Source organism: Solenopsis invicta, chromosome 13, assembly GCF_016802725.1.
Source record: "Solenopsis invicta isolate M01_SB chromosome 13, UNIL_Sinv_3.0, whole genome shotgun sequence".
NCBI classification, from domain to species: Eukaryota; Metazoa; Arthropoda; class Insecta; order Hymenoptera; family Formicidae; genus Solenopsis; species Solenopsis invicta.
In genome coordinates this window covers 1046365-1074213 of record NC_052676.1, presented here as the reverse complement: position 1 = coordinate 1074213, position 27849 = coordinate 1046365, and the positions used below count along the sequence as shown (strand labels likewise).

The following is a 27849-nucleotide window of genomic DNA, read 5'->3' as shown; positions in this document are numbered from 1 at the left end:
TGTAGTAATTTTTCTATATTTCAAGGGTTTTCGGGATTTCGAGGATGTAATTATTCATCTTGTCAAACCCCAGAAATTCGCCAGATTCGTCCCTGACTCTGTTTCTCATTTCTTCGGAAGATCCTCGCTTAATCCTTGCTGTCCGTTCTTTCCAATTAATCTCCGGACAATACACGGGTTAGTGGTTCTCATCATTCAAATTTCAGGTCATATGTTTTCGTTCTTCTTTTTTATTTAATTTCTCCAACTCTTGAATCTCTTTGAACACCCTGCCCCATTTTCCGTCGCACCCACGCCAATTCGTTCTGTATGTTTCGTTGACCCTTAAATTTACTTTCCTTTGATCTCAAACATAACCGTTGTGATTGTCTCTTTTTTTATCAGTTTCACGTATTCAAATTTAATTTATTCCACATTTATTCAATTTTTATAAAAAAAGTAGAAATAATAAAATTTTAGGAAATTGTGTACGAGAGAAATATATTAATTTTATTTATTAAAGTAAATATTGATATATTTGAAAACTGTAGAAGCAATGTTTAGCAACATTTGTTTAATAAAATATCTTAAATAATAAATTAAATTAAGTATTAATTGATTAAATAATTAAATTATGATAAAAATAATGATTAATTTTTAGAAAATACAAACTTGCCATTTTTATATGCAAGGATTTAAACAAATGGAGATTAAGGGTGTGCTTAGGATTTCTAATGTTAAAATGACACATTACGTTTTATGTTTACAAAAGATACTTGAGTGATCCAGTCGCTTTGAGTCCCGCGGAGAGACGAATTTGCTGCGTGCATTTCGTAATCACTAGAATATCATAATCTCTCTTTTTCTCTCTCTCGAAAATCGCCACTGAATAATGGTTGATTAATTATTGGGTTTTTCGCGTTGACCGGTATTTTTCTTTGAGAGAAACACGTGAAATATTACGCTCTATTGATTGCACAAAAACATAAATAAATGTGTAATACTAGATCGATTGCGAAATATCATGTTGTTGTTTTTGTTACATTAACAATGTAACAACGCAACTGATTGTACATGCGTTCTTTTATCTAATAATAATTATTCTCAAATTGATAGCTATTATTTTTTGGGATTACTAGTAAATTATTTTCAAGAGGCAAGGTCGTGTATTTCGTAATCAGCACTACTTTATGCACCTATTTTCATAACATATTAATTATAATTGTTAAATTGTAGGAGCACGAGCGTTGAAATGATTAATTATTAAGCAACTTTTAAATTATATATTCATTCATTCTAATAATTACAATGGTTAATTGTTAAATTACAATGCCGGCATTGTAATTATTAATTACAAAGCTGTTTTTCTCTGTTGAAATGTCTCAAACGTTTCTCTTAAGCGTTACTCTTAAACGTTACTCTGTTGCAACATTAATTACTGCTAGTAAATGAATAGTTCCAAATATTAATTACTATCCCATCTCTTATTTCGCGTATTATTTCAAGTGTGGCGGTTAGTGGCAGTAAGCAATGCACACCGGTGAACGGGTGCACACGCTGTGGACAAAGCGAGTAATTGATCGTGCAATCGTGGCCAATTAACGCGCGATTCCCGGAATTCGCGATGTAATCGTTAACGCGGTTATGGCAATGCCCGATGCCTGCAATTGATCGCTATTTATCCATCCGAATGCGTGCACTATTATTGATCGCGAGACAAGTTGTTACCCGCATTGGACCCGACCTTATGCACACGTAGCCAACATTTTATCCTTTCAAGCGTGTGAGAAAGAGAGAGAGAGAGAGATGCAAGGGAAGAAGGGGAGGGAGAGATAGAGGTGAATCGTATGCAATATATCATTTGTTATATCACATACCGAACGTAATATGCATTGGAATATAATACCTATAGAAATCTGATTTTTTATTACTAAATTTAATTACTGTCAGAGCCATACAAACGTGTTAAAGTGAAAAAAACGCGCAGAAAGGAAACATATTTGTTAGTGATTGAAAGAACTGAATTTTTTATCTTGTATAAATTTGCCGACAGATTTTATGCATACAATAGTTATATATTACGAGAAAGACTTGACTTTTTTCCATTGGAATTTAAATCAGCAGTATTTAATATGAAATTGAGTCGCGACGAGATATATCGAAATCACGATACTGTAACAGAATTTAAAGTAAAAATTCAAGTGGCAATAAATTGAATCTTATTATTTTGTCGGCAATCAAACTTTTCAGTAATCTTGGCATCTTGAATCTGAGGTAAGAAAATTTAATTTCAAGACGATTGATGCCTTTTATTACTTTGAGAAATTATTGATTGCATTGAGTCTAACCCGACGAACACCTCGGCCGTCTAATAAAGCTTGAAAAGCCTGGAAAATATTTTTCTTCGACTCCCCGGGACTTGCCGAACGATTAAATTCCAACGTTCAAACAAATGGACCAAGGCTCAATCGTTAAGAAGGATTTCATTATGCAGTAGTATTAAGACAATATTGAAAATAAAAAATTAAAATTCAAAAATTAATCTAGAATTAATTATATCAAATAATTTTAATATGTACATATATATTATAAAATAATATAAAATACAAGATAATATATATGTCTTAAATATGAAAAATTTTGGTAATGTTGATAAACAGTTAATAGAATATAACATAAATTATTACATCATGCGTTTAATGTGTTTGATAAATATCCAAGTAAAGAAATATAAGTAGGTTCAGTGAAAATTTAGGTCACCCTATGAAATTATAAGATTTTCCTTAGAAGGATCGTCTCGTCAGGATTATAGAAGGACGTTGGATCGAGTGGGCAGGATTCGCTGGGAATTAGGGTAATAAGCAGCGGCGAGAACCAAGGAAAGTGCGCTACCTGTGATCCATTAATCTTGATTTTAATCAGTGTGCTAATCGCGGCCGTATGTAAATTAATTTTGGGAAAACTAGGGATTTCTGGGGATGAAAAGGAGATCTAGGAATGCGTGAGCAGATTCTTGAACGTGCTCTCAAAAGTCCTCTCGATTTAGAGAACATAAAGATTAAGTAGAAAAAGAAACGTTTAAAAAGGATTAGAGAAGAGAAAAAAATTTTGTGAAATTTAATTGAAACAGAACTTGAAGACAAGAAAGGTGCTTAATTGAGACAGAGAGAGAAGGAGATAATCATTTCTTTTAACACGAGTAATTACTTTCAGGTATTAGAATTGTTAAGAATGGAGATTATCATCTAAGAGAATAAAAAGAACAAGTATGGATCGTTACGCTCGTGTGTGCGAATTAATATCTTCACGTGACATTTAAATCCCACGGAGAGGATTAGCGGCTTCGCGGAGGATGCAACCTCCGATAATCCTTGCTTAGAGCCACCGAAGACCCAGCGTCCGATTTTAATATTTCGCAACTGGAATTAATTCACGTGCGCTTCTTCTCTTCGTTGTGAATTAATTCACGGGGAATAATCGGGTAATTAACGGGACACTAGTTTCATATTTAATCGTGAATTGATAAACACTGTTGCATTTCATTAAAAATTACATTGCATAAAATTCTTGTATATTAAATAATTTATTCATATTTTTAGAATATTTTGTAACATATTTAAAATGCTTAGAGCTCTTTAAAAGCATAAATTATAACTTTTATTTAATTTCATTTATTTATTCCTCTACATTTATAATCTTATATATATATATATATATATAAATTTATATATTATTATCTCGTGAAATTTATTTAAAAATTTTTATCCTATAATATGTTTATTATTTAGAAAAATAATTATTTAATTTAAATTGATAATAAAAATAATATAATTATTTAACAACTGTAATAATTACTAATACATATGATTATTATTAATTATATAATTATTACTTTCAAAGTAACGGACTATATTTAAAATCAATTGTAGATAAAATATACAGAATTAATTCAGACTTAATTGTCATTATAATTAATAATTAATAATGATAAAATAAATTATTGCCCGTTCAAAGGACTCGATGTCAATGCTGTTTGAACAACCGCGCGTTTTTCCGCTTTTCAGCGTCGGGAAGTCTATTCACGTGCTCGACGCAAGTGCGGTAGTAATGCTCTTTTTATGCACATGAGTGTTTCATGACGCGGGACAGCAGATAAAAATTATGCGAGAAAATCGCGCAGCGTCTTGTGAAAAGTTAATGGCTTTCGGCGCGACAACATTCGCTAAAATTATGACTGTAATTAAAGAACATTTTTGAAAAAATTAGGCCAGCAAATGAAATCGATAAGAAATTATCGGAAAGATATGCAGAGTAGTAATGAGTGTGTCAGCACTTTCTATTAATATTTATTTATTAGAGAGAAGGAGGGAGGGAGAGAGGGAGAGAGAGAAATATTTTAAAAATTTACTACTTGTTCATCGAAATAATTCAATTATTATTTTCAGTTTTAAATAAATTATTAATTAATTCTTGTTAGTAATTATTAGCAGTGATTTTAATTTTCATGTAAATCGCTCTTGCGCAATTAAAAATCGCGTTGATATTTAAAATAACGACGGTTTTATTTACCCAGAGGTTTAGAAGCTCTCCTCGAAAAGAGAATTCTCATTTTGAATTAATTTATTTCTCCGTCGTAAAAGGTGCGTCCTTGTGCTGGGATTTAATGTCCGCAAAAGTTAGGACCTTACTGCATTTTGAGAATGACGGCTGAGAAATCTGCAAAGTAGGATTTAGTAACTTTCCTCAGGACTCTCCGGACGTTGTTACATTTATTTCTCCGCCGCTGCACTTCGTCTTCCATAAATAATGCGCTTTAATACGTCGTATTTTAACGCGGATCCGCTCGTTAATTAAAACGAGTTTATCGTGCGAGCGTTGGAAAAACATTTTCCACCCGTCTCTTCTCATCCGTGTCCCTCCAGCCCTCCTCCCTTCTCCAAGTTCGCCGTTTCATTTTCCTACGATAGATTAACGAGTCCGGATGCAGTTATGTCACTGTCCGCAACGCTAGTCTGATAAATTATTACAGTTTCTCTTAGCAGGTACAACCGGCGTCGTTTCGCTTCTATTATTTAGGATGTAATTTTCGATCCCGAGGGGAAGAATCTCTGATTTATGCGCCAAGGCTTTTAACATTTAACTCGATATTAGCTCAATTTTTTGGACTGTGACAGAAAGGCTTTAATTTAGACCCCCAAGACCTTTAATGGCCGACAAATTCAATTTGTCCGCTTAACTTCAACTTTTTGTTTTTTACGAAAAGACCGTAAGGAATGATGCTTTTAATAGTCATCCATCCTGAAGGTTCGACTAATTTAATATATCGGAATGCCGAGGTTAGAGATTAATTGACCTATGTATCGTGCCCTATGTACCCAGTTTCATGTGCTATATATCAGAGTGAGTACTACATGCAGCACATATTCGCCGCGCCGCGGTCTGCGAAATGTATTTCGCAGGCCAGGTGCATCGAGATGCACCGAGATGCGTGCAACCGCAAAACGCAGAACGTCACGCTTGCATTTCTCTCTCCATCTGTCTAAATCTCTATCTTTATCCGTCTATCTCTATCTCTATCTCTATCTCTTTTTCTTTAGAAATTCGCGATAATCCGCATGGGAATTCTGAAATTTTAATCTTGTGAAGATATCGACCCTGACTCCCTTCGGACAGGTTCACCCCGACTCTTATCGGGCCACTTGAGCTTGTCGAGAACTTAATTAACGTCAGCCGAACTCAGTCAGTTCGGACTTGCCCGCTTTCTCGCTTCTTCTTCTTCTTCTTCTTCTTCTTTGCGTTTCAGTCGCGACTGTTTTCTACACAATTTGTCTTTCCGCTGTTTGCCAAATACTCGACGCGTTTCGGTTATTCGAATGAATTAGACGAGGGAGTCCTATTTTCCTCGCGCGAATATTCCTCTTTTTTGCTCTTCGATTTTTCGATTAATTTTTCAATCGATTTTTCGTATCACCCTTCGGGTCTCCGCGTTTGGTAATACATTATTATATTTGCGTTCGTTGACGTTAATACATAATTATATATTAGTCAATGTAATTTGAGACGATTCGCTATTTCTTTCATTATTGATTTTTATCGGAAGTAAGTGGGAGTTTCGAGCGTCGTTTAAGGGTTAATGGGGAATTCAGCCCCACGGGGCTTACGACGATTAGTCTTTCCCTTCGACGAGAGACGCGGACTAATTGTGCAGATTGCCAATTACGCCAATTCCGCGGAAGACCTCGTATTACCGTTTCAAGTTGGTACTTGCTCGAGAGATTGCCGCGCGACGAAAAGCTAGGCGTACGAATAATGTCAAGAGACACGATTATCTCGCGTGTTGAGTATACAAGGAAAATGTAATACTTTTTGTCAACTTTAAATTCTTTCACAAGGGGTTATTATTTGCCGTTTTATTTTCACTTTAGTCTAATTTTAATATATTTATCGCGCAAGTTGTCAATAAAATAACACTGTTTTCCCTTTACGTTATTCCGATTGGAATGAAATCAGATTATTGTTTTTTTTTTTTACTTCTACATTGGACTCTGTTTCAACTCGAAATTTTTTCTCTCACGCTGTGTTGTTTCGGTTACTGAGACCTCGGTAACTAAGTTCTTGGGAGTTTCAATCTTAGAACGAATGCATCTTGTGCATTCAATCGCCTTATCGAGGGACGTAACTTGTGCTGCGCGTTAATGAGTAAGTATAATTAATGCCGTTCCGGTTGTAACATCAGATAGAGAGGTTTCCTCGAGTTTGCGAACCCGAGCGAATCCAGATGTCGTGACTTTGCGAGGTCAATTAATCTCGATCGATTTTGGCAAGGTTCGCTCGTCCTAAATGCACGATACTTAGCGTCACGTTAACAAACTTAATATCTTAATTTAACGAATTTCCTGTAAATGATAATTGAGTCTAACTCTACAGCGAGATTTTCCCTCCCGCAAAACTTCGTTCTATTATTATCCCTCATGTTGAAAGGTATTTTCTATGGCAACTCGAGATTAGTTATTTTAAATAAAAGAAACGAGGAAATTAAAATTTATTTTTTAAATAAATGAAACAAAAGGATTGAATTTAAAAAATCCGGGATTGCTAAATTGTCTGCGTGCGCGTAAGGTACTTTGAAAATTTGTGATGAGGCCTTTTTAACGGTAACATTAAGTTATTAATTGAACGTAATCGATGGATGATGGAAATTGCGTGGCATTATATCGTCTATCGGTTGTCTCTTTCCCGGGAACGATCGGCAGTAAAATGTGGCCATCTCGTTGCGCACAGTTTAAATGGTTTCCGCAGGGTCGGGACAAGCCGCGAACAACGATGGAAAACTAAATAATTAGTGTGACGACGGTGAACAGTCGGTCGATCGGACGATTAATGCGGCGGCGACCTACAATTGATTTTCTGATTGGGCGGTCCGATGGAGGGGTCCGATAGGGGGCTCGTCGTCACCGTGTGTGTATCCGTCATCCGTCTCTGTACTCGCCTGGTACTCCAATCACCGGCTCGATACAACGGCGAACCGTAGCGCCGTGGTGTTGCATCACGCTTGCGCAAATTCGACGATCGTGTCTTTATTTTTGCGAACGACAGGTTGCTCTCTCGTTCTCTTCCCCTTTCCACCGCAACCCTCCTCTCCCTTTGTCTCCTCGTATCCCGTAAACGCGTCTGGGAATCCCCGCGATTGCACTGTCGTCATACGATTCCGCAATCGGTGCACTTACGTATCTGTAGTTGCGAACTCTCGATACAATTGCCGGATCTGCAATTGTACATGCATTATATAATCGAATTCAGAATCGGCGATTACGGAATCATACAATTCCGCAACAACGCTGACAATTTGTATTGTTACGCGATTGCATTCGAGATTTATAATTGTCGAGCTGCCGATACATTTGCATTGGGATATTATTTATGGTTGCATAATTATAATAAAATTGAATCGGAGATTGTATTTTAGGGTCTCCTTTAGCCTGTGGAATTTATGGAATAAATTTTGAGTTCGCGTGATCTCTTAAAAGTTCTTATTAAAAAGAAAAGTATACCGGTGACTAAACACCGGGCACATTTCGCAAAATTAATTAGGGGATGATAATAAGAAGCTTGTCGTGTCTCTTTAATTATTGCGTGGCGATTTACATGCCAGAAACAACGAGAGGATCAAGGGTTTTTCCTTGAGGATATTTTTCTCTTTCGTATATACATCGACGACACTATAATGCCATTAATGAGTCTCTATCGATCGTTTCATTTATCTTGCCGAACTTGGAATCTTTCCTCGTTCTTCGATGACTTCACTCTTGACACACTTTTCGCATGAGCACCGATTTCATTAATAACAGCTTACGTACTATCAAGTTTTTACAGTTTATACACGCATACGCGCGCGCACACACACGCACACATACATACACATTCTACGCTCTTAATCGTAATTATAATTAAACGCACGTCGTTCCGTTTTTATTTACAAATTCCTCGTTACTCCGTGCGGGATTTAATTAGGGAAATTCAATTGAGAATTTAATTAGTCAGCGGTAGTTTATCGGGTGATTTTGCGGTTACAGGAAGCGTGTTTGGAAGTACTATGTTACAGTTTCCTTATTAGACTACTAGTCAGATTGTTTACTCGCGTTTCGAGTCTTTGCGCGATCAAGCTATTGGAAAGTTTGTTCTAAACGCACGCAAGAAAACGTTCGAGGAATGGTATTTGTGTATTTATAAAGAAAATCATTTGAGAATCTTGTATTAAAAAGTAATTCAAGCATAAAACATAAATTTGATCGTGATGAAACATCAGGTAGGATAGATATTATCATTGAACATGGAAAATGTGTTTAGTATTGAAATTGAAAATTACTTAAGTTAAATGTTATTACGAAACATAAATGAAGCAAATAAAAATTAGCATGGAGATAAAATTATCTCGCGATTGAGTTATCAAAAATAATCCTAGTAAGGGATCTGAGTTTTCTCATAATAAAATATTTTTTTTTTAGGAAATGCCGATTACTTTTAAATAGAAAACTATTAAAATAGGCGTTATTATATATTACATATTATTGCATATTGATATGTAATTGATATGAAGTATTACATGTAGGAGCAGTACATATATATAGGAGGATTTAAAAAAATATTTTTAGTTTGTTAAAATTATTATTGGGTACGAAACGTTAACAGGAGTCGCTAATAGGAAGATTCGATAGATAACTTTTAATCCGTCAACAATCAGCAGCGCTATTCACACACGTACACACACACACACACACATACACACACACATGTAAAGAATACTAGCTATTCAGGCTTTCGTTATAACATTTCTCGAAACAAGCTAATCGCGCGAATAGAATAGCACCATTCGAAGAGTCCGACTTTGTCTCTTTGACAATTCACGCAACATCGATCTTCTTCCCATCGTTCACACTCTGCTAATGGCGATCCCCGGTCTCCCGGGGCCCAGAGCCTACCTAGGCGGTCGCCACTCTTGATTCCGATACCTGCAGAGCAGCACCTTTTTGAACGCCTGGCGGAAGACCTTGTTGAAGATGGTGTAGAAGATCGGGTTAACCATGGAACTGGCATAGCCGAGCCAGGTGACCAGGTCGAAGATTTTGCGGTCAATGCGACGTTCGCAATCGGGACACACAGCCGGCACCAGATTCAGCACGAAGAACGGCGCCCACAGGATCACGAACGTGAAGAACACCACGCCGAGGACCTTAGTCGCCTTCTGCTCCAGTCGGATGATTCTACCGTGGCGAGAGCTGTTGCGCGAGATTACGCTGCTGTTGCGTGAGTGATGACTGCGTACCTGGCCGCCCGGGTACCTCAGCAGATTCGGCGACGATGGATTGCTCTGGTTCAGGGTCACGTTCGTGCCCATCGCCCCGTTGTGCGCTCGCATCGTCGCCGCGCGTCGTAACGGCGTTGCTCTCGCGTTAGCGGACAGCAGGGTCCTGGTGCTGCCTGCAAAGGATTCGAAAGATTCGATTCACGAAAATGGATGAGCTTGCGGGTAAAAGGATTGCCGTCGTAGCTGTAAATTGGAAATCGTTACGGAAATTCTCGGGGAAAGCTGGGCTTTCTAAGTACTGAAACTTTTCGTGTCGGTTCGCGAGATGTCGAGGAGATGTGTTTAAACGTGAGAAAATTTGGAGATTCAAGCATTAGGTAGTGAAAATTTGAGGATTAGAATTTAATTCCTGAATTTATAAGACACAATTTTTATTTAAAACTAAACCCTTAGAGTTAATTAGTGAAAAGCTCTCTACGGCAATATGCAAATCTTAACATTAAATTAAATAATTAAACATTTGTTAATATACGAATAATCGAGAAGAATTTACTCTTTCGAGATATGACGCGCGAAACTTAAAAAAATTCAATTTAAAAATGAAAAATCGTAAAGATATTTTTTAATCTCCGTTAAAAATCTGTAAAATTCGCAAACACGTCAATTTTAACAGTCTTAAATTTCCCAAGATCAGTCGTGCGAAAATCCTGCGCGATCTTGGAAAGGCAATGATCGGAAGCTTTTCGTGACCATGAATCACGTTCTTCTCGAACGAATCTCTCCATTTTTCCCAAGCCGTAAAAAGAGGGTGATCGAAGCGAGCAACCGGGGGAATCGGGCAACCCCGTTTCACCCTCCCGTCTTCAAGACTCGAGCTAACCACTTTCACGAACTCGCTCTCACCCTCTCTCTCTCTCTCTCTCTCTCTCTCTCTCTCTCTCTGTTTCCGCAATTTTTAGCGGAACGTTAGTGGCACGCGATGGCCAGGAGAATTTCCCGCAGGCAATTATCGAAGAGCTAATCGAAAGCTTGCGTTGTTGTTTACGTCATCGCCTCTCTTATCGTCACGTACCCAGGCTGGAACCTCGCCTTCCGCTACGCCACGTGACCACGGAATTCGAGAGGGTCAGCTGCTCGTAACCTTTGGCACCCTCCGTAGATCTGGCACTGTTGTTTCTGCCTAGTAGACCCATTTCCGGACCCTTGTTGCCAATGGATCTCATAGTGTCACCTGGGAGACTCACTTCCAAGTTCCTGTTACCAATAGGCTTCGCAGTGTCGCTGGAAACGATGACGATCTCGCTCGGTAGCGGCTTTTTTGAGGATTCCCCGAAATAAGGACACGTACAGGTTTGCGGTATCGGTCCTTCCTGTGCTCCTCCGTCGTGATAGTGACACTTTTTGCGCGTCGACTCGTCCTCGCCTTTGCGACAGGACGACTGCTCGTGGAAGCTGAAAGACCTTTTTCTGGATGTTTTTGGCGAGTCCAGAATCTGCATCGTCCTCTCAATGTGAGCTTCATTGTAGGTAGACGCTCGTCTTCGATGCTTCCAAGGACTCGCGAATTCTTCCGTCGATAAGCTCGTTCTCGAGCAGGACATGCTACTCTCTGTGACATGCTACTCTCTGTGCTATCCGCACTCCTGAAAACGAATTAAAATTCCACTATTAATATGTATCATATTTATCATTATTATAAAAATATTAATGTTAAAGATATTAATGTTAGAAGTATTATAAAACTTATTATAGCAATAATTCATTATTAACGATAATATTAAATGATAGTGACAGTTATATGCCACCGAATAATTGGAAGGATTCCGCTATAAGTAGTATAATTTATAAATGGTCAGACAGATTGAACGTACGTACCACGAGCATGAAAAATCCATCTGTCACGGAGATTTTTTGATGACTCTACGCTTTCAAGAATTAAGCTAATGAAATGAAATGTTTGTAATCGAAAAATTAATATTTGCACTCCATTGTTATTTCGCATTCAACCAGTTTTTTATTATTCACTGTAAAATCGACAAACCGAAGAGAGAAACATTTGGAGGGTTTCACGCGTGACAAGACTTCTATTATCAATTGTAATCGATTTCAAAATAATCCCCACTGCGATAAAAAGGTATGAACGTTTTATTGAGGGATTAATGCTCGAATCCTGTTATTTTATCATGCTGAATAATCTCTCTGCCGTTATAAATCAAACCGAAGAGAAAAAGGGAATATCTGAAAAGTTTTTTAACGCGCGACAAAAGCTTTTCTTATCAATTGCAATCGAGTCAAAAATAATCCGCCTATATGCCGTGAAACTAAAACTGCACGAACGAAGGATTGATTCGCCAATTCCTTTATCATTCGCGGCACGGGATAATCCTCTTATTGTTTCACGCTAGATTGTCGCTTAGAGTCTGCTGAAGGGAGAAAATATTTGGATATTTCTGTCACGATCCAGCTTCAAAGAGAATCTACAAATATCGCCGTCACGGAATGCGCATACGTCTATTGTTCCGATACCAGCGCGAGTCCCTTTATCATTTGATACGCGGAATCGGTCAGCCGCATGCAGTTGAAGAGAAAAAAAAAAAACGATGAAATTGAAGTAAAAGGAAAAAGAAAAAAATGCGATTGCATCCCATTTTGCAGCGTGGCGCGGTAATTGATCGCGAGATTGGATGAGCTTGTACACAGGCGCGAGGGGGGGGGGGGGAGGAAAAAATTGCTTCCGTCCTTGCAAATTAGAGACACGCGAGATGTGCACCTGTACCGAGAACTTTTGACGGTCGTGGGCTGGGTTGCGCCGTCAATCGTTATCAGTTCGTTATCGATCAATCGTTATTTTTTCACTTTGGCTATTCAAATATCTATAAATATCTTTGTATCTTTGCTAACGATGCTTTATTCGCTGGCGATTGTAAATAGATATCCAAGCGACAAAGTGACACCTCGAATTGAAAAGAAAAATCGAGGTAATGTGGGAAGCCATGAGATTAATGAGACAGCGATCTGCATTTTTACAAAAAGGACGATTGCAACAACAATAATATTCTTTACAAAATGCAGATTTTGAGGAAAGAATTAAAATATAATGACGTGAAACACGACAAAGTAGTAACGATTTGAAATAAAAGTTTTAAAAGAAAAATAATCATACAAAATTTGAAGTTTTTAAGAAAATATCTTGAACTCAAGACTAAGATCTTGATCTGGTTTCAGAAACCATAGACAGAATTCCACGACCGTTCTTTAAAAATTGAGATAAAATGATTATCCTCTTACATGCCCTTCTGACTCTCTGCAGTGTTATCGGAGCGTTATCGTTGCTGAAGATTGACAATTTTATCAGCGCTTTGGCGATGCGTTGGCGGGGTTTTCGGGTTTCAGGGATAATTGAGGATGCTTCCGGAAGGAAGAGAAACGGCCCGATTGTCCTCGGAGTGGATTACGGTCGTGGTCTTGACGGTAAATTGAGAAAAATATTGGTCGAGGCAAACCGAAGGGGCCGAGATAGGAGGGGATGAGTGAGATGGTCTGGTTGAAGAAACAGATGCATCTCAGAAAATGCATTTTAAACGGAGAATCTAATTTGATTTCTTTCTGCGATTATGTCGTAAATATTGAACTATTAAAAGACTTGTATTAATTTTTGTTTTTATTTAGATTTTTATTCAAATTATATTAATCTGTCACACACAATTTGTACATTCTATAATTCAGGTTAAAACATATTCCCTGTATTAACTTTTAGTTTGTCTTAACTTAATTTTTTTTTCAATTAATTCCAACAGTTTTTTTTTTCGTAGAATTTAGGTTTTCTTATGAAAATGTCAAATAAAAATTAGATTGATGTAATAAAAACGATCTTAATTTGCTTTGTCACTGTTGTAGAACTTGACTCTGAGTTTAAATATTAGCTTAAGAAAGCGTGTCATTAACTTTTCAATTTTCCATCAAGAAAAAAAGTTTTTGTATGAAAAATTCTATTTATTTTTTTATGAAAAATTACTTTTTTTTGTGCTACTATTTTGTACGTCTAATATGTATGTTATGTACATGTTATACAATTTAATTATATTGTATTATTAAATTTAATATAATTAAATTTGTAATACACAATTGAAGGAAAACATCCCGAGGGAGGGCTTTGAATACTCCGCAGTTATTTAATTCATTCGGGATCGACAGAAGGCAACCCAAGTCCGCAAAAGGCAAAGTCCTCGGCGCGCAATAGAGAGGTAATCGTCGTTTGATGCGTTCAGAGGCACGATCCTAAGTGCATTCCTTTATTAGAGGTTCACGTGGGGGCAAGAGCAGTTTACTTAAGTACGCGACCACGAGCGAACGAGCGAAACTCACCATCTGCAACCCTCCCCCTCCCCCTCCCTCGCCATCTCCCATCGCTCGTCCTTTTCGTTCCCGTCCGGAGGTCGGTCCGTTTTGCACTTTGAATGCCAGCAGCTAAGTGCAATCCACTTTGAGGCGTGTATAAATGGGTTTTCTCGTCGCGGTGACCTTTCTGACGCGTCTGCTTTCGCGTTTTCACGTGAGCCCCGTGAGGATTCGCGAAGATTTCCGGAAAATTTGATCGTTGCGAGAACGTGCAAAATTCAAACATTCGAAAAATTGCGAGAGTTGTGTGATCACACGTGTGATCTTTGATGTACGTAATATTCTAAAAAGTAACTCGTAAAATGCATTGATGAAATTTTATAAAATGAGAAAACTATTACTTTAGAGATCATTTTTTTTGTGGGATTAAATTATGTACATATTTGAGTTGATGTAGATTAAATTTTTCTTTCCAAAAGGATTTATATTTCAACTGATTTTGCACGATCTGGGAATTGTTTTGTAATTTTTATGGCAGATGTACTCTTGTATGAAGCTTTAAATATGTCATTAAAGAGACTCGCTCTGGGATTTCATTACTAATATGTCCATTAAGAGATGTGTAAGAGTAAAGAAAGAAGCTGGAAATGGAAGCTGCGCAATCTGAAATATTGCGATCTAATGATTGCACCAATTTACTTTGAGAGATTTTCGCCTTTCAGCGGCATTCGATACGATTTCGTTCTTCCGTTTCTCGCAAGACTTTTCCGGCCGCTTGCGTCTTGAAAATCTTGCGTGTCTGAAATCGTAGATCTCTCGAGTTTTCCAAAGATTTCTGCCACCTAGAATCGCATTCTTCGCAAATCCTCGCGCGTTTCGCTACATTTTGAGAGTTTTAAGATTCTTCTCGACAATCTTTTTTTTTGCATTTCTTGTGAAATGCAAACTTGATGAGTTTTTGTTCTAATCTGAAATTGTTAAATTTTCTTAAAAATCTCATTTTATTTTCCCGAGGTCTGTATCGTTGAGTTAATCTTTTGAAACGTTTGAACTTTAAACATACTTCTCAAATGCGCAAAGAGAAGATAGGAAAATCGAAGAGGCAGGACAGGATCGCGGTGGATTATGATTGAAACATATTTTACTACGGGGTAGGTCGGAGAAGTCTTTTAATATTCCGGCCGCACTCCTACGTTCTCTCATTCCACTTTCAGCTTGCGTATTCCCGTGGATCGACTCTGGAAGCTCTAAACGACGTCAAATATAATTCCCCCTCTCGCAACTCTCTCTTTCTCTCTCTCTCTCTCTTTGTCTCACTCTATCATTTGATATCTCGAGGAAGTAAGCGATCCCGCGTGTAAGGACATCCTAAGAAGTATATCTCAGATTCTCGGATAAATTTCAAGTTGATTTTTCAATTGACATGTAACTTTTAAACTTGATACTTTTTTTAAAATTCTTAAATTGGAAGGAATAATTGGAATACAAGAGTTCACCTTTCTCCTTAAAATGCTTTAAAAGTAACGTTTAAAAAAATTTTCAGAGAATATATTTTTTATATACGAGTACATGAGACTCAAACTGAAAAATATTGTTGCAATAAATGTTGACCAAGTGTCCTAATTTAGCGTAATTCGATAACATAGAGTGTAGTAAGAAATTCTTCGCTTAAGATCTTTCACGATAGTTGCGTGCGTAGGTTCCTGGTACATCGGATGACATAAATTTGCTGGAAACTCTCCGGCTGCCGCCGTAAGTTGATTTGACGCAAGGCTAACCGCGTCTCGCGGTAGTCACGGTGTTGTGCGAGCCGGAGTGACAAAGTGACGTAAATTCGTGCCGTCGTATTGCCACGGAAACGTGCCGCCGTCAGGCACAATGGCGTGTTTTGAGAGCCCGCGGGTTACGGCGCGATGGATATGTCGTTAATAATTGCGAAAGCATCCGCCGCGAAAATTCAGACGTAAACGGAAATTCCCTCTTTACAAAATTGCATCACGGATGAATTGTCATGCACTGAGCATTTTGCATAAAACATTTGATAATTCCAGAAAAAAACGGCGAGAAACAAAAAAAAATAGAAAAGAGTAAAATTAAAAAAAAAGACTTTATAGAATTGCATAAAAGATTATTTAAGAGAAAGAAAATTCTTTTGATTTGTTTATTCCTTTTCAATTGTTTATAATTTATACGTTTAATTTATTTTATTCTAAACATTTTTATTTTTATTGTAATTGAGTTTAGAAACTTATCATAGCACGATCATGAGATAGGCTTACAGAAAGATTTGTGATTCGCAAACACATAATTAACTTGCAATATTCGCCATACCCGTTGCGGAAACTGCATCTGCGCGGTGATGGACCGTGCTGCTGCAACTGCAAAAGTTGCTGCTGATGCTGCTGCTGCTGCTGCTGTTGTTGATGATGATGCTGATGATGATGATGATGATGATGATGATGATGATGCTGCTGCTGCTGCTGCTGCTGCTGCTGCTGCTGCTGCTGCTGTTGATGTTGAAGTTGATGTTGATGTTGGGTTGCCGATTTTGATGGAGTCTGACTGCTGGAGCTGCCGGCCATCCCCTCGAGACCCCTCGACAATTTCAGCATCTCCGCGCCGAAGGCGTGAAGGGCGGACATGGCCGAGGGTGGTGGCTCGCTCTCCTGTAGCCAGAGTTCGTGGGTGTCGAGGGTGGTCAGCTCGGTGTCGGTCGACGTGCCGGAGGTGTGTTGCGGCGTGCCGCCGCTACCGCCCGAGCTCTTGTTCAGGAGGTATCTCTTCCAGGTGCCCCGTCGCTCAAGCCCTGCGCGAATTATCGGAGAACCGGAGAGATTTTAGCGATTAATCAGTTTTCTTTCAATCGGAGAAGGAAGTATGATTCCGGTGATCTTCCATTTTATCAATGAATGAAATGGGATTTGTCTTTTTTATATTGGGATTTTAGTGACTTGGCGATTGGAGAGCGTCGGAAAATGCAGGATTTGCTGTTCGTTCGGGAAGGGAGACACTCTTTTGTTGAAAAACGCGAGATTTCAGTGAATTCAGCGATTGAAGATATTGAAGATTGAATTTGTCTTTTTCTTCGATTTGAAGCGTTTTAAAATGAATTAATGCGAGAGCTTGTAGCTTCACAAGATGATACTCAGCCGTTCCTCGCTGAGATACCTCGCGAGAATTTTTGCATTCTGTACCCTGGAGTATAAATCAGGCAAGGATGACTATTAAATAATTGAAATTGGGAGTTTTATAAATAAAAAATAGCTCTTCAAGTGATTTATCTCATTTACTATTCTTTCTGTGAAAAATAACGCAATTTAAGAAAATCTCGTCCGTTCTTTCTCGAGATCATTTGGTTTCTCTGATTTATCTCTTTTCTTAAATTAACGAGGTATTTTCGAGTCTATCGATAAAAGTTCTGCTTGTAATGAGGCGCTCAAAGGATTTCTGTGTCATGTCCCGCAATCTTTCAATCCTGTGGAATACTAAGTGTCCATGAACGAGGCTCGCGCGCAACGAGGTATCGATTAATTTTCATATCGGCGAGCAGAGCCGGACGGGGCCTTCTTAGCATACTGTGCCGCATCCGAGATCTTTGCATAATGGCCGGCATTTGCATATCTCCGTCGTGGACGTCGACATGCTTCCGTTGACGTGCCGGCGAAATTTCTTGTCGCAAAGTGCTTCTAGACAGAAGCCCGGCCTAGTCCCGCTACCCCCCTTCCTTCTTTCCCCTTTTTCTCCCTTTTCATCGATTCCGGGATCGATTTGACACGGAAAAAACGAACCGTGCTGACACCATTAATCATACGACAATCGCCCACTAGGCATCCCCGATGTTGCATGCCGAATTATTTATACAGTAATGGCGAATTGCACACGCCAGAGATCCGCGAATAGATAACAAATTCTAATTGGATAATCTATGAAGAGAACAATTATGTCGTTTTGTCAAAGGAAAATTCCAGAGTATTTATTATCTAGAAAACGTACGGAATTTTAAACGATAAAATTTATTTATTGCTTACAGTTTTCGTAATATCGCAATATGTATGAGCTGCCTCAACACTCTCTTATTTTCGTCAAAGTTAACCAGAAAACTTCATCAAGAATATGTTTTAGAATGCAATAATGTTGCAACGCGACGCGATAAAATAGCGCGATGCATTCCGGCATGAAGTTGGTATGCAAATTCCATTTGAGGCAGTAATCGGAGGGTTGCCCAGGTAAAATCAAAGCGACAATAGACGATGTGGCTTCCGGCGAAACTTTCCCTGAGAGAGAAAGAGGGACGGTAGGTGGTTTTCTCCTACGGGAACGCTTTGTTGAGGCGAACGAATTCGCGTCAGCGTTCCTGGAAAACGTTTATGAGACGCGATATCCTTTGAAGTCCCGGAATTCGACCGATAAATCGGAATAAATAATTTTTTTCAGGCAGAAAAAGTAAGTTGGAATTTTCTCTGCCTGGGCGTTTCGCTCGTTTCCGAGTAAAACGTATCCCCCGGGAAAAAAACTGGAAAGTATTATTATCGCGCGGAAAAAGGTAGAAAATTGTCGTTTCATATTTATTTTGTATTTTTTATTGAAATTTGTTTCAATTTATCTTCGTAAAATATTATATTGTAATTTATTTACATTTATGGATTTTGAGAGAAAAATTTGCCAAAAATAAAAAAGTAGTAAGGATTAAGGCAACGTTTGAGAATATTTCTTTTTATCACGGTTAAGGTTGGTGGGAAGAAAGCAGGAAGTTGTAAGAGCACGTGGGCCATGAAATGATAAAAGTGTAAATGGAAGAAAAATACTTTTAACCACCTGTTGTTATTTAATTACGTTTAATAGCTCTATAATAGCGCTTTTATCGTTAACACTTGAAGCATTCGAGGATTCAAATGTGTAAAATTTTTAGATAACAAAAAATTTAAGAAAAAGGAAGAGAAATTTCTTAAATACTTTATCGAAATGTTCAAGATGAAGACATAAATAGTGATTTAGATTCGTCAAGACGCGTGAACGTTAAGATCTTTAATTCTACAAATTTCTAATTACATAAATATTTATTATTTTACTATATATATTTTGGAAAAATTAAATTAAAAATTTATACATCTTATTATATTTTATAAATACCTATGTATGAAAAAGTGGAAGATATGTAAAAATGTTTAAGTTGAGTCTGTTTTAAAAATAAAATTACGGCAAAATATATTTGAATAGAAAGTATCAAATGCTGAAAAGTTCGAGTATCTTGAGCTGCCGAAAATATCAATTGATGTTGGGAAATGGGATAACAGGCTAGTGCTTAGTACACTAACCTGTCGCGGAGGACGCACCCTGAGGAGCACCCTGAGGGGCACCTAACCACCCCGATGACCAACCTGCTCCTGTCCCTCCGATGTTCTGCTGTTGCTCCGCCAACAGTCTTACTGTTAATGCGTACGTTAGCAACATCACTCCCAGCGGGATATAGAAGCAGATTATGCTGCCGATTAACTTATAGAGGGGATCGGGGATCTGGCAGGCTCCATCCACCAGCACCGAATCATCCTCCTGAAGCAGAATGAGAAAATAGATCTGTTAATTACTGCTTGATTATTAACTCGTGAATATTTGAATGTGTCAGACGAGTGGCGACACTATTAAATTTATAATACATTATCAATTAATTATCACGTAATTAAAATTTATGAAATGTACATTTAAATACCACAACCTTTTAAATACCGCGCTGTAACGTATTATATTATTGACGGTACATAAAAGAATTATTGGTTTATTAAATTTAATATTAACGAAATTTCTTTTAACGAAAAACGATTTTTTATTATAATACATTTAAAAATTGTATAATTGCTAAAATGGTAATAAGTGAATTAATTAGTAAATTTGTTCTCGATTGAAAAGCATGATAAAAAGAATTATAATTATATTTATAAAATAAATATAAGCTTTGGTTAACAATTTTCCAAAAAATGTACCAACAAGATTGCAAAGAAAAAATAGAAAATTGATTGAAAGAGAACTAAAAATTCAACGCTAGATATAAAAGATAATTATAAAAAAATAAGTTATTGTGAAATTAGTAATGTTGAGTGTGACACAAATGTAAAATCTAAATCGCGGTTTCCTTTTATGTTTCAGGACTCCGGAGCAGTGTCCTAGTGTTGTGTCCCTCTTAGCGGAAAGCTATAATCCTCATGTGAGGTACGGCGCGGCGATGGCTTTGGGCATCGCTTGCGCGGGCACCGGCTTGAAGGAAGCTATCGCTCTGTTGGACCCAATGACTAATGATCCTGTGAATTTCGTCAGGCAAGGTGCGCTGATTGCATCTGCCATGATTCTGATCCAGCAGACGGAATCCACGTGTGCCCGTGTGAAAGATTTTAGGGCATTATATGCTAAAGTTGTCGTGGATAAACACGAGGACGTGATGGCAAAGTTCGGTGCAATCTTAGCGCAAGGAATCATCGACGCCGGTAAGTCTCTTCAGAGTTTCTTGAATGTCAATAGTCTGATTTTATTTTATAGATATTTGGAAAAGTTTGAAATTGATTCTTTCCTAAAAATTGAAATTGCAAATCGTTAAATGTCTTGTATTTGGTCTAGTCACATTTTTTTTCAATCTAACTAGACAAAACAGGCGTGCGCTACGCGCGCGCGCTACAGAGCTTTTAAGATTATATAATTTTTCATACAAATTTAATATTACACTATTAATCTTTCAATACACATAATCAAAATACGCGATATCTGCGACGACAATTTACTTTACGAAGTAAGCGCTGAATGAGAACTCATCAGCACATTGGAAAAGCGACAACAATAAACTTCGAGAAATCGAGTATCGATGCAATGTATTTTTTTAGATGGGATTTAGTTTTATTATTGCATGACGCGAGGAACAGTATTATAAAATTTAACAAACTACAGATTTTGAGCCAAATGGAAAATATTAAATTTTGGCTTCTTGGAATTTATTCTTTGATTTTTTGTGCACTAAACTTGTGAAATTTTTATATATATTTATATTTAAAATACGTTTTTTTTTAAATTTCTTAATTAATAAGAAATGTTTGAATTCTCATTACTTATTACATAATGCGTATGTAATTATATTCTTGTATTAATTGTATCTTTGCATAATTAATATTTGAAACTTGAAAATTTCCGTTTTTATAAGTACAAGCTCTTGTATCAAAAGTTTCTTGAAGCAGACAAAAAATTTCATGAATTTTTAAGATAGATTTCTCACATTTAAGAATACGAACCTCTGCATTTTTATTCTGAATCGCACTTTGACATTCCGATCAATTGGATTGCGAAAGAAATAAAGTCAGTGATGGAAGCAATTGCGAATTGACTCGGACGTCCACCTTTTCTTAGGTGGTCGTAATGTGACCGTATCTCTGCAATCGCGTACGGGACACACGAACATGTTGGCGGTGGTCGGTGCTCTAGTATTCACTCAGTACTGGTACTGGTTCCCGTTGGCGCATTGCTTGGCTTTGGCTTTTACGCCCACATGTCTAATCGCTCTCAACGCTCAGTTGAAAATGCCCAAATTAGAGATTAAATCAAACGCCAGGCCAAGCATATATGCTTATCCCGCGCCTCTTGAAGAAAAGAAAAGGGAGGAACGAGAGAAGGTCACCACCGCCGTTCTTAGCATTGCGGCTCGCGCCAGGAGACGCGAGACTGAAAGGAAAGCTAGAGACTCTCACGAGAAGATGGAAGTGGTAAGTGAAAAGTTAAGAAATTTTATGACTTTTGCTAAAGATTACGAATTTAAAAATCCGTACGTACGGAATGTATGAATTCGCGACTTGTTACTTACGAGTCTGTCGCTCTCGCATGGAGCCACAGGACATTTCAAGAAGTATCAGTAAATGTCAGGGAAAATGTTCTCTTGTAGTCTAGTTCAATTAAATTTAACAAAAGAAAAAAAATAGTGGAAATGCGAAAATATTCGATATGCATTTTTTTCAACATGTATTATATGTATATCGTTAATATCTTGAAGTATTTTCTCGTCGTGCTCGAAATAAGTTGAAAACGTTATTTTAAAATTATTTTTTGTTTGTACCTTAGTAGCTTTTAATTTAATCGATATTATTGGAATTTTTTATTGGAAAAGTAAGTAAAACAGAGAAGAATTATATTCCTGCTATTTTATTCTTCACTGGACTTTTGTTTTGGGAGTACACAATGGAAAGTTTCACGAGAGGCATCCTAGGAATCTAATTTTATAATTGGGACTTGACACTAAAATAGCGAATCAGTTGATTTATTGAAAATTTAAAGAACCTTTAAAGTCTTGACTCTCTTTCTCTCTCTCTTTACGACCTACATTTTAAAAATCGTATTTTTATATTTATAGAAATTTTTTTAATTTTTGAATTTTTCTAGATGGTCAAGTTTTAGGACTTTGTTGAATAGGAATATTCTTTAAATTTTCGATATTTTGCGTTTTGAAATTTTTAGATACATGAAATGATTATGAATCTATAAAGTTTTAGATCTACTTTGAACTTTTTGATATTTCGAATTTTTTTATCTGAATATTTTTTAAATTATTAATTTTGTAGATTATTAATGTACGTTTTTTGTTTATTGAATTCTCATTTAAAAATTTATATAGATTGATTTAAATTTATGAATGTATTTTTGTTTTATACATTTGTTTGCGTTGTATAGTGTACATTGCATATAAAAATTTTATTTTATTTTATTTTTTTAGTTTTTAAATACATATTGAGTCTTGAGTTCCAATTTTAATAAATAAAAATAAATCTTGGACACCTTTTTTTTATTAAAGAACCAAATTGTTAAAGTATCAATAATTTTATAAGACTTTTTCCTACTCTGGGACTTTGAGATAAACATGGTGATTCCCATAACAAATTTGTGACAAATAAAAGGGCACGCTAATAGAGTCTAGACATTCGTCCATATAGGAAAAGACAAGCTAAATAAAAATTGCAGGATCCACCTTCGGAGACGAAGGAGCTTCACGAAGTAAAGGAAGCTGCATCATCGTCTTCGAAGGAGAAAGATGACAAGAAGAAGGACGAGAAAGAGGCTAAGGAAACCAAGGAAATTAAAGAAACCAAGGAAATTAAAGAAACCAAGGAAAGCAAGGAAACCAAGGAGACCAAGGAAACGAAGGAAACCAAGGAGAAGCCTGAGAAAAAGGTAGTTAAAGACGATGAAAAGGAAAAGAAGGAGCCCGAACCGAGCTTCGAGATCCTCCAGAATCCTGCGAGAGTTCTGCGTCAGCAATTGAAGGTCATTCAGCTGGTCGAGAGCAGCCATTACACTTCCGTTAAGGATATTCAGATTGGCGGCATTGTCATGGTTAAGCACATGCAGACAGACACTGAGGAGGAACTCGTCGAACCCGTCGCCGGTGAGTGATTGAGCTTATATTCGCTGATTAAAGCACAACATTTTCTTTTAGTAATTGATTTTGGAGAAAAACTTTAAATTTATTTTACCAAGCAATGAGACGGATTGAATCAAACATTTTGCGATGTAAAACAACAATTTTTAAATTGTATTTTTACAATATTTATTAATTTAGTGTTCGAGATATTTATTAATCGCTAGGTTTCGAGAAGACAGAAAGATTTGATTAAGTATATTAAATTTCATTTTTTATTCGCACATGTTGTTTATTATTTTATAGACCATGGAGAATTTAAGATATTGTGCGTAGGAAATCGGTGAGCTGCAATATATTTTTAATATTGTTTGGATTCAATAGAGGGAGATAAATTATTTTACAAAAATGAAATTACTATAAAACTATAAAACTAAGTGAACAGGTCAGAGAGCTTGATTCGTTTGTTGGAGTATCGAGTACGTGCTCGGAGGGTGTGCGCTTGAGTACTTCCGGTTTGTTTCAGCCTTCGGACCGAAACCAGAAGAAGAGAAGGAAGCCGAACCGCCCGAACCCTTCGAGTATACCGAGGATTAAAGACCGGAAACACGCGTCAACCCGTTCCGTCATCCTGTCGCCTGTCGTTCGTTATCGTGATGACATTGCAATACTCCCGTTGTGTCGTGACTTCTTGTCAATATCCCCGTGTTTCTTTTTTTTATATTCGTTTTTCTTCTGCGTGTCTATTTAATCAGCGGTATACTCTGCCAGCTGCAATAAAGCCGTTGCGTCAGAGCTACTCGTGTTATTAGTCTCCTACCTTACAATTCTTTAATTAAGTTTTCATGGTCTCCAAGAATTCAGAAGATTAATGAACAGTCAATTTAGTTATTTACAAAGCTATGAATAGGAATATTTATGAAATGTGTATTTAATATCTTTTTTATTCTATAAATTGATTTTTATTAGCAAAAATATAAAAAGAAAGATCAAATTACAATGAATATTATTCTATACACCCTGCGTAATAATTGTAAATAAATTGATGATGCCCTTTCTAATAAGTTTTGTTATTTTTTACATATACGTTTTACATATACGTTTTGTATTAATAAATCACATCTTTCTAGAAAAATACACAATTGTAAATTATTTCTATATTTTTGATTAAATTTCTAATAATTTGACGCTTGATTTTTACGTGTCACAATTTTTTTCTCTTAACGATATTCAATGGAAAAACAATTGGTGACTGGTCAAAACAAGTATCTTTTTACAATAATATTTTATTCGATATTGTAATTTTGAATCAAATATTGCAAATTTCAATAAAATATTGTGAAAGAGATATTTGCTTTATTTTACACTCACTTAATTGATTTTTTTTAAGTTAAGACTCAAAAAGACCTTGGCAAAATTTCCGATTTTTTATTCTTTACAAATTTTTATAGAGAGGAAAAAATATTAATAAAATGTATGATGTGTGTAATTTATTTCGTTTATTTCTAGAAAAAAATTACAATCAACTTTTATTAAAAATGTTTGCTGTTCTACTCTTTTATTTCTTGTTATTTCATCGAAATAATTCTTGCAGGGTGCCAGTGAACAAATGGATTGTCGGCACTTCTCCGTAACTTGTTATTTCCTGTAAATCACTTATTAATAATTTGGATTTGCGGACGAGACGATCGCGTAGTCATCTTTACACGTCTGCTGGAACACTTTATTTCGAAAGTTAGCGCGGAGCTTCCGCGAGACAATACACTTCATATTTCATCATGTTCATCGTTAAAGTTTGACGCGGGGCTCGCGGGTCATCCCGTAGACATGAATCTTCCTTGAAATACGCTTCCGCCCGCAGTCTCCATCGTCTGTAATGGTCAGCTCGTGTTCCGCTTCTGCGGTCGCCTTGATCGAGCGCGGGTTATAACCGACGTCCGTCGGTGACTGCGAGGGAGGAAGGAAGCGGGAAGAAGATGAGGAGGTGGACACTCCCTCGCTGCAGGATCGCAGCCCACGCACATCCGCCAGGACGTGTTCCCGGAAGGTGCGAATTCCGCTCAACGTCAGTCGATAACACTCGACGTGAGGTCTCGTGGGGAATCGAAAGTGGCTCCGGAGATGATGTCACCGCGTCCTTTAATTTTCTACGTAGGTTTTTCCAGATAGGGAGGAAACGAGAGTTCAAGGATTTGCCGTTTGCGTTTCGAAATCAACGATAAAATTGTTCCAAGGAAAATCTGGATTTATAAGAAAATTTCCCGAAATTTGTTCCACATCGCAAAAAGAAAAAAATATTCAGAGTTGATGTGTGGCCCGTGAAAAATTATCAGATCTAAAAGCTTGTGATACCAAAATCCCTAAAAATAGAAAGGTTGTGTCAATTTAAACAAACTTCGAAATTTTGACATGCAATTTCACAGAAATTCTGAAATTCATACCGCTAGAAATGGCGAGATTGAAAAAATGAAAAATATTCAAAATGTGAAAATTTGACGTGAAGATTCTTTTTTGATCTACTACCTTTCTCCATCTCTCAATTTTGAAACTTAAATTAATGCATTTAAGAAGATATTCTAAAATGTGGGAAAGTTGTTGTATTTTCGAGAACTTTTTTAAAGGAAACATCTTTCCATGCTCTTACACATCTATTTGTACACACTTGGTAAATATCTACAAATTTTAATATGGCTAAGTGTTCATTAATGTTTATGTAACGTAAATTTAAAAACACATTTTTCAAGTCGACTGACACGATTTCTCAGAAACTACTGAGGCTTGCGCGTGCATGTGAAATGCATGTCTGTTTAAATGGAGAACTCAGGTAGAGCACCCACTTGGAGCAAATGACTTTACAGCGTAGAGGAAACGCGAAATACGCGTGTCTATTATACGATCGGATTTATTTTTGTTGTCTCGCGGCATCAGGCACAAATTTCACTCGTGGGCGTCGGATGGAATTTTGAATGAGTATATGGCGGCCGCGAAATTTGGATCAATACCCAAGTAAGGCTTGAAACGCGCTGGTAAATGGTGTTGTAAAGTTGCTGAAACTCGCCCGACAAACTCGTCGATGCGGCGCTCTCGCGGCGGTGCTCGTCGTCGCGTTTCGTCTCGTCTCGTCTCTCTCGCGCCGTGAAACGAAAGTAGTTCGCACATTTGCAAGAGCAGCTTGCAAGCCAGGCAGCTTCTACGACGATGAACACGCTACACCGGGTAAGAAAATAACCTGTTAGACGTGTACACATTACATCCATCCTCGGAAAACCCATAACGCCCGGCATTTTCCACTGGAATTTGCAGTTCTGTTTTCATTCGCGAAAATGAAAGGCGACACGTATAATTACTTTGTTGTCGCGCACAGCTAGTTGGTTCTCCGCTGCGCCGTTATTTTTTTACTTCGTTTAAACACTCGACGCAAATGTGAAACATCAAAATGAAAAAATTACGGTATAGCAATGAGGAATAAACTAAGGATAAAACAAGTTTTATACGTATATCGAGCTGTAAAATAATTACATTGAATTAAATTATAAAAGTAGCAACAGCTTTGAAAAATATGATAGAAAGATGGGACAAGTTTCACATGTCGATTGAACTGTAAAATAATTACATGGAAAGTAGCGTAATTTTTCAAAATGCACGTTACGCATTTGCTGCACTATTTAGCAGCGACGAAGGCTCGGGATTTGGAGGATGACGTTTAACGTGATTTTCGGGACGGTTGTGACATAAAGCCGCATTGAAACGACGACCGGTTGAAGGGTTATTCGGAAGGGAGGATTTACGAGGGAGCGTATATACCAAAACAGCGGACAACTGTTTCATAATGTAGCGTCGTTTCATCTCTCGCCGTTAATTTTACTCGAGAGCGTATCGCGCCTACTTCCTCCGGACGGGAATCACCGATGAAAAACGGCGACGCCTCGATGTGCACTTCTGTATAAATCTATCCTGTTCCTATCCTGCATCGAGAATGATCGATGAGCGACGCTTCCCGCAAGCGGCGATAAACTTTCGGCTATCGAGATTCGCGTCTACCGCCTGAGAGGGATTTTACGAGAGAAACCGCGCAATCTTTTGATCGTTACGGAAAATTGAGTAGGATGTTCGCGGAGCAGAATCTAGCAAAAAATTATCGCAGTTACATTTTGGCCGCTGTACGCTGGCCGTGTATTCATATCTAAAAAAATGTTTAATTTTTCATAACTATAATATGGAGCGAGTGAAAAGCTTGCTCAGAATAGGAGCAAATGTAGGATTTTTCTGAAATGAGACGAAACAAGAGAAAAGACCAGATTTTTTTATTCAAAAGAGAAACGTAGTTAACATTTTTATAAGAAATTTT

General features: G+C 37.3%; 2 protein-coding genes across 2 annotated transcripts in view; one reads left to right on the top strand and one right to left on the bottom strand.

Annotated features, from left to right (window-relative positions):
• LOC105199577 (26S proteasome non-ATPase regulatory subunit 1) overlaps positions 1 to 24562 on the top strand; it is a 42880-nt gene extending 18318 nt beyond the window's left edge. Inside the window, exons 11-14 of the mRNA XM_011166730.3 lie at positions 20264 to 20598; positions 21506 to 21858; positions 23105 to 23528; positions 24028 to 24562. Coding sequence (XP_011165032.2) covers positions 20264 to 20598; positions 21506 to 21858; positions 23105 to 23528; positions 24028 to 24098 — 1183 coding nt within the window. The 3' untranslated portion in view covers positions 24099 to 24562. The remainder of the gene's footprint in view (positions 1 to 20263; positions 20599 to 21505; positions 21859 to 23104; positions 23529 to 24027) is intronic.
• The window catches only part of LOC113004247 (5-hydroxytryptamine receptor 2A), a 52643-nt gene continuing 31231 nt past the window's right edge, over positions 6438 to 27849 (bottom strand). The window contains 4 exon segments of the mRNA XM_039456709.1: positions 6438 to 9957; positions 10857 to 11410; positions 16454 to 16928; positions 19438 to 19672. Of these exon segments, the coding sequence (XP_039312643.1) occupies positions 9455 to 9957; positions 10857 to 11410; positions 16454 to 16928; positions 19438 to 19672 (1767 nt within the window). The 3' untranslated portion in view covers positions 6438 to 9454.